The sequence below is a fragment of the Rhineura floridana genome, chromosome 7, assembly GCF_030035675.1.
Source record: "Rhineura floridana isolate rRhiFlo1 chromosome 7, rRhiFlo1.hap2, whole genome shotgun sequence".
In the NCBI taxonomy this organism is placed as follows: Eukaryota; Metazoa; Chordata; class Lepidosauria; order Squamata; family Rhineuridae; genus Rhineura; species Rhineura floridana.
In genome coordinates this window covers 49478450-49488791 of record NC_084486.1, presented here as the reverse complement: position 1 = coordinate 49488791, position 10342 = coordinate 49478450, and the positions used below count along the sequence as shown (strand labels likewise).

Here is a 10342-nt window from a genome sequence, read left to right as displayed (position 1 = left end):
AAATTATGGTAGTGAGAGAATGCTGTTATATGTACTGCACTTTTCAAATTAATAACTTTATTATATATATGTAAATATAACTAATGTGAAGCATGGACATTTTGTATTAGGTAGAGACAACTGAAGAGAACTATCAGAGTAAAACGAGGGAACATGAAGAAAATATAAACATGCACATTGTTAGAGGGTAAAAGGTGGAGGAAGGTTTCTTCATATCTCATGCTTGCATCCCAAAGTGCTTTCCCCAAAGCTTTCTTTTAATTATGCAAAGGATGACAAGTGTCAGTACTTCATACAACTAGATTTAATAAGTTATTACAGAAAAAAATTGTCCAAACTACAAAGTTGAAGCAGTTGTAAGCAATAGCAGCATTGAGCTCCATGTTTAGTCACAGTACTGCAGTTCTATACAAAGCATTAGTCCAAGCCCCCCCCCCCAAAAAAGGTAAAAGCCTTTTAGGGTTACTAGCAAAACCAGTCTAAGAGAACATGTAGTAAAATATATGGTACATTTAAAATTAGTTGAAAAAACAAGTACAGAGATTTTAGCTGTGACCACTCTAAGAGTTATGTCCATTATTTTGACAGCAAAATTACAAATACCTAGTACTTTATACCCAAACAGAATTACATCCAGAAAAAAAAGATAGCAGAAATTATTATCTCGTATTAGCACCCTGGATATCTATTTGTTGCTAATGTTATTATTAGGAAAATTTAAAATGTGCAGAATGACATAACAAGCTCCTGATCTGCTACCCATTTGGAGTATAGAGCAAATCATCAGCATGAATATAAAATACTCTGTGGTAAGACAAAAACACTACAGCAGCAGAGATTGAAAAGAAAAGTTTTCAGGTTAAAAAAAAGTTAAGCGGACATTATACAAACTGGTGTAAAAAGCAACTACATACAAGCCAGGTTTAACAAAAGACTTTATTTTTTTACAAATCTGTGACTAATCTTTCACTCATATCTTGCAAGTAGAGATGTCACAATACTGAAATATTAACTTGAGGATTTCCCCCAGTAAAGCACTATACTTTGTGTACTACTCTAAAACAAAGATAGTGAAATCAGCAAAGTTAATTTGCTAACTGCATATTTTGTAATATAATTTTCTTTTAGCCCCTGCCTTCCTAAAAGGCAAGTGTGTAGGCAGAATCTAAGCACACACTTTGTACCACTTTGCAGGAAATATAGACATTTCTTCTTGATTTCTATTTTACTTCCACAATTTGTATACATCCCATCCAGTAGTACCTAATTAGAGTCTAAATTTTACTCACTATTTGATTTTTCCTATATGTTACTTACAAAAAGGCCACAATGGGCCAACTCTAGACATTTCTATAAGAGATCAATAAATTGCCTCCCTTAACTAGAAGCCAGCATAAGAATAGATCAAAACTGACAACTGACACGTCTAGGGAAGGCCATTGTATGTTGTGTTTATGTAACACCATCTTGGTCTGCAGGATCATAAGGGGTGGATAATAGTATCTCTAGCTTCAGCACAAAAATTCTGCCAGGATAGCAGCAAAAAGGTAAGGATTAGATAGGCAAAAGTGGAGATGAACTACATAAAGTGAAGCAGTGTTTTGATAGCAGCAACAGATGTTGCACCTATGATTAAAAAAGGGCTAACATGATGGGAGAAATATACAAGAAGCTTGAAAAAAGTGCTCAGATATAAAGTATTAACGGTTGCTACACAAGCATCCGTTTATTTATTTTCAGCATTTGTGCCCTATTATGCAGCAGTAGTGCTGAATGTGCCTATGCTAATGGGGGGAAGGAGCAAATTAGTGTTACGTTGAACAGCCATGGCTGTAACCCTGTTATTTCTGTAAATTGGAGTTAATTACAACAGCAATAGTGCTTATCAGCATTGGTGTTGTATAAATCTAGACAGCGAACTGGTACTGTGACATCCCTATTATCTTCCTAAATCATTCTGATAAAGGAAAAAGGCTTCTCAAAAATATCACATCATTTTCCTGCTTCATTCTGTAATTTTATTGCCCAATTATTCATTACAGTTTTTCAATATTTTTACATATCCAACCATTTTCACACCATTGTAAACCACATCAGCAAGTTAATACATAAAGCTTTGCATTTCAAAAAACTAGACACTTTTAGTAACAATATTACAAAGGTTTTTTAGCTTCAAAAATAACTGAAAATGAAAAAAATAAACTTTTAAAGAATTAGCATCAAAAAATTAATTTATTCCAAGTAAAAATACAAAATAATATTAATGACATTGACCAGATATGAAAGTCTCTCCCAGAAACAACTATATTAATGGTTGAGAAAGCACTCCTTAAAGAAAATTTGAAATAAAAATGAAAAATATGTCAATGTTTAAATTTCTCTTAGCAAAAAATCTTTCTAAAAATAACAATGAAAATTTGTCTCAGTACAAAGGCTACATTACTATTGAAAAAATACCAGCATGAAGAAAAGGTACATATCTGACAGTAGAAAAATGATCTTAGTGAATCACAATGTCTAAAGTTTGCAATGAAAATAAATCTGCAATAAAGATTTATGCCTTTTTTCTTTTCTTTTTTCTTTTTTTATACAAACAGTACAAACAGTATTGCACATAACAACAAATAGTCGAGGTTAAGTTGCCTTCAAAAAACGACTAGTTCAAGTCTCGCATCAAGAGAAGGCCGCAAGAGGACCTGTTGTACCCAGGGGCTTCTTAGTCAAGTTGCAGTACAGAACACCTTATTTTAAAAAATAACTTCTTTTCTTGAAGGACCCTCTCATAATAACATATTAACAACTTAGGGGCACATTCATTTACAAAACAAAAAGGGACCATGTTATAATTTAATAAACTAAAAAAGTATCTTTAAAAAAATACAAACAGAAGAACTCTCACAATTCTGGTCAGTCGTGCATAATCGCTTGATTATAAATATACAAATTAAGGGAAAATATTCTTCACCTTCTATTCAAAACTTCCAGCACCAAATGCAGTTTGTCTTACACCTTTCATTGCTGTATTTTTTAAATTACTACTTATATAACTTCCAGCATCTTTTTCTTGCTCTTTTCCTCCTTTCTTTCCAGGGTATGTTTGTACATGAAAGAAGAAAATTTCTTCAAAAATGTATATTATTGTTTCACATAATTAGGTAGACTTCTGTAGGTTAGCTATGATCTTCAATATTACAGTTATAAAGCTCTAACTTCTTCATTTTCAAAAACGCAAATAAGCATGAAAAAAATAAAGTTACCCATCTGTTAAATCATTTTCTCGCAGAATTAAATTAATATATATTTTTCTGAATAAACTTACTTAGAAAATATTTTCTTTCCTATATTTCAAAATTGAGGTATTGCAAAAGATCATGTCAGTCAGAAAGCATGCCTTTTTCTTTTACAAAAGAATAATCTGCCAACTATTGAAAACTGTCTAGATACAAAAAGTAGTGCATAACAAATCTTGTATAGATGAAAGAAAAGAAAAGAAAACCCTGGGCTGGATAAAGCAATATCACAAATATGCCCAGAAGAAACTGTGAAGGAATACGAAGAATGACTTCTTTTAACCAGTAAAAAACATAAAGTTTCTTTCAGAACCAGTAACTGCAACTAAACAGTAAAAGAAAAATGTACAAAGTTAGACATTAACAAGGCCATCACTACACACAAACCCCCGAACATTTAAATCTACTATGCGGTACATATCCAGTCAGATTGTCCCCAGGACTCCAAGAACAGGGGTGGGGGTGTGGAGAGGGGAACCAACAAATAACCCAGAGGAATAGTGTACACATTCTCATAGTTAGCACACTAGTGTGTGTTTGTGTTTGTCTTGCAGCCCCATAATAAATGCTAAAAAAATGTCCACCACTATAAAGTAGATCTCAAATATATTCAAGCTTCACAGGATACATCCAGGGTTCAAGAAATTAAGTGTCACACCCAGAGAGTAGACAACTTGCAAGTTAACGTTTGTATGCAGACATTTCTTTAGCACCACCTTTTCCCCATCTTCCATAAAATGTGCCTAGTTTATCAACCTACTAGTTAAGTTGGTAGTGTACATTGCTGTTATGAGCTCTTTGGTTTTCTGGGCAAGGGCTGCAGCTGCATAAATGGTGCAAGCATTCACGAGATTGGAATTAAGAGCTCAAAATTTTGTGACTGTGCATATGTATTTGTATCTGTTGAACTTTCAAAAGTGTGTGAATGTTAAATATTAGAGGCTTAAACAGTTAAAGTTCGATCACAGACTAGACATAATCACTTTTACTATATAAAATAAATTGCACAATATATAACAGAGCACCGCAAAGTACTTCATCTATCATTCAGAAATTTGTTGTAAGGATATTTTACATCTAGTTTCTTAAAAAATATTTGTTGTAATATAGGCCATACTGCAATGGGCTGATCCTAATTTCAGAAGCATTTACATTTACTGAGGCATGCCTTCCTCCAGTCAGTAATTTGTATGTGGTGCGTCTGTTTGTGTGTGATTTTTTAAATTACAAGTACTTTGTAGTCTATATAGATTCTTAATTGGTGCATTGTGGGCAGATTTTTATATTAGACATATATAAAAAAAATTATTGCATGCAGCAACCTGATTTAAGTAAACATGCAGTCAAAACTATTGACCTTCCTTGGAAGCTTTCTGAATGTTATACAGATCTCCTTTCAGCAGCCATCACGGTTTTAAATCACATAATCATATTTTCAGGTGATAGATACCCTACCTTGAGTAGAGTATTGTGGTATTAGTAATACCATCTTAATAGCAGCAAAAGCTATTGCAGCATACATTTACATAACACTACAAGGCCTAACCAAATAGGAAACCCTCAGCAAAAAAAAAAAGAGGTGGGGTGAAGAAAATGTGATCCAGCTTATGAGGTATCGTCCTTACCAGTAAAAATGGAGAGCAACTAAAGGCTTTTAAGGGTTATTCCTATTCTAAATGACCCAACTAATGATTGCTGAATATCCATTTTAAGTTTTTGCTACATCTGCCATCTACCCACTTGTGAGTGTTACCTTTGGTAAGTCATCTGCTAGGGGCAAGTCTAAGTTTCTGAAAATAAGTGCATGCTCCAGTTTTAAAACAAAAATTAATTATAATTTTAAAAGTCTTCATCACATACACACCAACGCAGTGAAGGCTGATGAGAATGGCAGTCTAATTGTCAAATGTAACAAGTTTTGTGTAAGAAATTAAGGTACCAAGCAGATGTTTGTGTGAATCAAAGTGCAAAATCAGTACAGTTACACTCTGCTAGGCTTGTATTATACTGGACACAGAGTTCAGTAATGTGACTGTAAATAATAATAATCATAATAATAGTAATCGTAATAAAAAGACCCATCTCTTCATTAAAGTCAAGGATGAATGCACAGATTTCCAGAACACTAAAGCCCTGAGGCAGCACTCTCTTCTCCCTTCAGTTCCAGTACTTGCTGCTGGATTTAGGCCCAGGCTTCAGCTCCAACGAAACGGAACATGGCGTGGCCGATCTCCTCCTTCCTTCACGAGTGGTTTGTGGAACTCTCGTCCAGCACGAGAGTGAATGCTGGCCCAACAGTATTCGCAGTAATACTGCAAGCAGGTAACATTGGCACAGAAAAATGGAGCAAATTTTCCACCACAGCGAGTGCCCTGGCATTCATCACACATCTGATCATCAAGCACATATGGCTTCACTTCCACCTAGAGAAAGGAAAACAAAAACAAAGTAATTCAAGAAATGAGGAAGATTCTGCGCATTAGTCTCATACAGGAGAAGCCTATAGAGGGCATAAACATGCCAGAATACCCTCTACCTTCAAAACTTGAAATGCATGGAGGGCTAGCTTTTCAAAATCAGGGACCTGTACCTTAACCATTGGATGGAAGTGGCACTTCCGGCTGGCACAGTTTGTCATGCCACAGAGTCATAGGGATTTAAAAAGCCATTTGTGAAAACTCCCACAATTGTACATTACCCATCATGGGTGTCGGCAGAAATGTTTCCAGAGTGGGGACGAGCATGTTGGAGGTGGGGCAAGAGCAACTCCTGTTTTGTTCTTTTGTTTATGTTCCAGAGGGGAGATGGAGTTCGGGTCCTCCAGATGGATAGGCTTGATTGCCTTTGCCCATGATGTCTGACTGACTTCCTTCTGTCATTAGACTGATAAGTCTTGGGGAGGCTTGTCTGCCCCTCCTCCTTCCGCCCTTTCCTCTCTTCTCTTCTCTGACTGTCCGAGAGAGAGGAGACACCTTTGTCTCTGCTCGCTCTCTCCTGAGCCATGGGGGCAACTCCCAAGCCTGGGCGTTGCACCTCCAACTTAGTTAGTTAGAACTAGGTATGCCTTTCTATCTACTATGTATTTCTATAAATAAAGTAGCTTTTCTTATTTTACTAAGTCTCCCATCTCAGTGATGCTGATGCAGGGTAAAAGCCTGCTTTCTTAGGTAAATGCACACACTGGCACACTCGCATTTCAGACCTCTGTCATTCTCTGCTAACAAATATACAAATTTACACAACAACAAGGCAAAGTAAAACACTGAAGGGGGGAAGCAGGGTAGTTACTCAACAAAAAGTGAGAATAGTGCCTGTACATTTTGCCTCGTATCTCAGGTTCTACAAATTCTAGAAACTTACTCGTTCTTAAAAACATGAAAGCTAGACGCTGTCCCGTCCCCAATGGACACCCACGATTACCATTATATAGTCTCAGGAACGAGTTACAAGAATGTGCCCTTAGATAGCTCTCCCTTACTACAAGCCTTGCAGCAATGGTGGAGGTTCTCTTTTATCAAAATGCTCGATTCCAATTTTAGAAAGAGCAAGTCTACCCAGGAAAATTACAAAAACTGACCCTTACATTTCCTGGCCACAGCAGTCCTACAGTGTATGGAGTGAATTGCACCAAACGAGAGAGAAGTCTGGGAAAGAAGACTGGGGGTAGGAGAAGAAACTGGAAGGCATTGGGAATGTCAGTTCGCATAGACCTAGTGAGTCTGCCATGTTTCACAGCATTCCTAGGAATTTCTGTCTGCATCATTATGTGACCTACCAATGAACCTTCCCCCTTCATACGTCAGCATAGAAGTCTAATAATTTCAAAATCTGCTCTTTTAAATCCTTTTGTTTTTGAACCAACAATAGTATATTAATAACAGCCCATTCTTATTACAATAGTTAATGTTTACGATCTCCTTTATACTAGGATCAAAGTTACTAAATTATGCCACTGACCTAAATGTGGAGCTGTAATCCCAATAAAACTGCCATATTAAAACTTTAACGTCATTATTATTAGCATCTTTCTTGTACTGCCCCACTTTTCTTCTCAAAACATTAGCTACTATTGCCAAAATAAGTCTAGAATGATTCAGTGTCAAGGTAATTATTCTGAGCTCAGTTTTTGAGCTAAAGTGACAGCATGACTCAGGATTAACACTGACAGTTCTAATCCTGCAGGAATTAATAGTTTTATAGATTAAGCCCTATCAGATTCGTTACCACATTTAAAAATGATAACAGTGAAAGGACATGATTTACCCAAAGTTAAGTACATGTATGTCTCACAGCTTTCAATGGAACATGCTTAAATGTTTCTCATTAAAATCAATGTGGGCTCTTTTTTCTTTCTAAGTAAAGACTAGGGGATGCGTTCTCTCCTAGGGAGCAAAGAAAAAATAAGTATCTATCATGTTTGCATTTTTTTTGGCATTCTCTATTTTATTTCAGAAAACTGATTACACTTCTGTGTAAATAAGGTCAAGCTAATACAAAAATGAGTATGCAGTTTTCACAGGAATTCTCATTAGAATCATACCACCACCAGCAATATTTACTATGGGATGAAGACTATGCAGGAAATCAGTTTCAAAGGAAAATGACTTGTTGCTTTGACCTCACATATATTTGACTGCTATTCCTCCACCTTCCCACATTTAACCAAGGCACTTTTGCCCACCTACTGTTTAGTTTATTTTCCAGACACTACCCAACAGTCATAGTCAAAAGTGTATTATGTAAAAGGGAAATTTCCAAAACAAAAAAAGGAAGGAAATTGGTCTTTACTTATAAACACAACTTAGATTTCTGTGAACTGTTATTGAAGCCAATCTGAGATTGGAAAGAATTTACATTTTAAAAACACAATTTTCACTAGATTTTGCCCATTAAAGCTGATGTCAACAGATGAAAGACAAACTCATGGGGAGGGCCCGTAGCACTGCTGTAGAAGACATGCATTACATGAAGAAGGTTCCCTGGTAGACCACAGCCTAAACCAAACGTAGTCAGGGAGACAGTGCTGGGTAAGATGGATCAATGGTTTCAGCCTGTTTAAGACACCTGCACAATTTGTCAGCAGTGTTAATCCATTCCATGATGTTTTGCTTACCCGTTTGTCAATGTCATTATGTTGGAGCTGGACAAAGCGTGCACTAATAGCAGCGATATAGCTCTGCTGATTGGAGAAAGCCACTCTACCAGCACCTTTTGGGTATTTCAGCTCTGGGTCTGTATCAATTCCAGCATAGCAGACTCCTCCATACAAACGATCCATAATCATTGCTAGCTCAACTGTAAAAGAAAATTAAACCATAAAAGACCCATATGTTCATTCAATTTCCAGATGCTCATTTATGAGTAGTTTACATATATAAAAACAAAAATTGTTGATAGAGTTATAGCTTGGATCGGCTCCAGGTTTCTGGGGGCCCATGGGTAAAGGTTGTCACTGGACCCCTAGCCCTCTTGCTTTCCTATTCAAACCACACTCGATTGGGGTGCCAGAGGAATCAGACAGGAGGGAGGGGGGAGGGGGGGAGAGAGAGAGGAGTGCCAAATCTCCATCTGCAGGCCTTGAGTGTGTTGGGGCCATTGCTGCCATGGCTGCTGCCCCTGCCGCTTGCTGTCACCAAGACCCTGCCATTTACCGTGCAGCAGAGCATGCTATGCAAGGAAGCAGCCTCTTCTTCCTTTGCTCCTCCATGATCTAGTCTGGCTTGGAGTTGTTGCCACAACTGCTGCCATTTTCTTCCGCCCTTCTGCTTCAAGGCATTTAAGGGGTTGGTACTATAGAGATTAGGACGCAACTAGCCTAGACAATCTCCTCAATAACAGCACTGAGTCAGACAGTAGCCAAGTTGAGGAGACTCTCCAGGCTCAGCTTTTCATCCCTATAGTATTAACCCCTCAATTTTCCCTCCACTCTCACAAACTGGATAAAAAGAGATGAGAGTGAGGGAAAAACACACAACAGAATAGCCTTGCAATCCACTGGCACAGAATCGGGTCAGCAACAAGCAATGGATCCCATCCCGCTGGGGCCAGTGAGAGGCCAGTGAGGGGCCCCTGTGCTCTCCTGGGCCACCAGCCAGTGCTCCACCTGGGCCGATACTGCAGCCGGGCCTGGTTATATCCCAAGTAATGTAAAACAGGAAACGAAAATGGTTGACCATGTAAGAAACAAAAACTCTAAAAAAAACCCCTAACCAAACCCGACAGAAAACAACATTATCAACCAAGTCAAACAGAATACGTGAAAAGTGGATCAGTTACCTATCAAGGATCCTCAACTAATTATGCTTTTAAAATCAGTTTTTATTTCACTGCTTAAAATGCAAGTGGGTTTTCAAGAAATATTTATTTATTTATTTAATTTCATTTTTAAACCGCCCATAGCGAATAGCTCTCTGGGCGGTGTACAAAAGATTAAAAGTACAGAAATACAAAATATCACAATAAATAAACTGAAACAAAGAGATTTAAAATTGTAACATTAAACGCTTTAAAATGCCTGGGAGCATAGCCAGGTCTTAACCTGGCGCCGAAAAGATAGAAGCGTCGGCGCCAGGCGTATTTCTTCGGGGAGGCTATTCCACAATTCGGGGGCCACTACAGAAAAGGCCCTAGATCGAGTAACTGTCCTCCGGGCTTCCCGATGGGTTGGTACCCGGAGGAGGGCCTTAGACGCTGAGCGAAGTGACCGGGTCGGTTCATAGCGGGAGAGGCGTTCCACAAGATACTGCAGTCCCACGCCGTGTAAGGCTTTATAGGTCAAAACCAGCACCTTGAATCTGGCTCGGAAGCAAATAGGTAGCCAGTGCAAACGGGCCAGAACAGGTGTTATATGCGCTGACCGGCTGGTCCTCGTCAGCAGTCTGGCTGCTGCGTTTTGCACTAGCTGAAGCTTCCGAACTGTCTTCAAGGGCAGCCCTACGTACAGCGCATTACAGTAATCCAACCTAGAAGTTACCAGAGCATGAACAACTGAGGCGAGGTCATCCCTGTCCAGATAGGGGCGTAGCTGGGCTACCAACCGAAGGTGGTAGAAT

General features: G+C 38.2%; 1 protein-coding gene across 6 annotated transcripts in view; it reads right to left on the bottom strand.

Annotated features, from left to right (window-relative positions):
* Positions 1-335: 335 nt before the first annotated feature.
* The window catches only part of CPEB3 (cytoplasmic polyadenylation element binding protein 3), a 117380-nt gene continuing 107373 nt past the window's right edge, over positions 336-10342 (bottom strand). For all 6 annotated transcript variants that reach the window (XM_061635546.1, XM_061635550.1, XM_061635552.1 and 3 more), the window contains 2 exons: positions 8404-8585; positions 336-5713 (listed from right to left, as the gene is read on the bottom strand). In XM_061635546.1, the coding sequence (XP_061491530.1) occupies positions 5486-5713; positions 8404-8585 (410 nt within the window). In that variant the 3' untranslated portion in view covers positions 336-5485. The remainder of the gene's footprint in view (positions 5714-8403; positions 8586-10342) is intronic.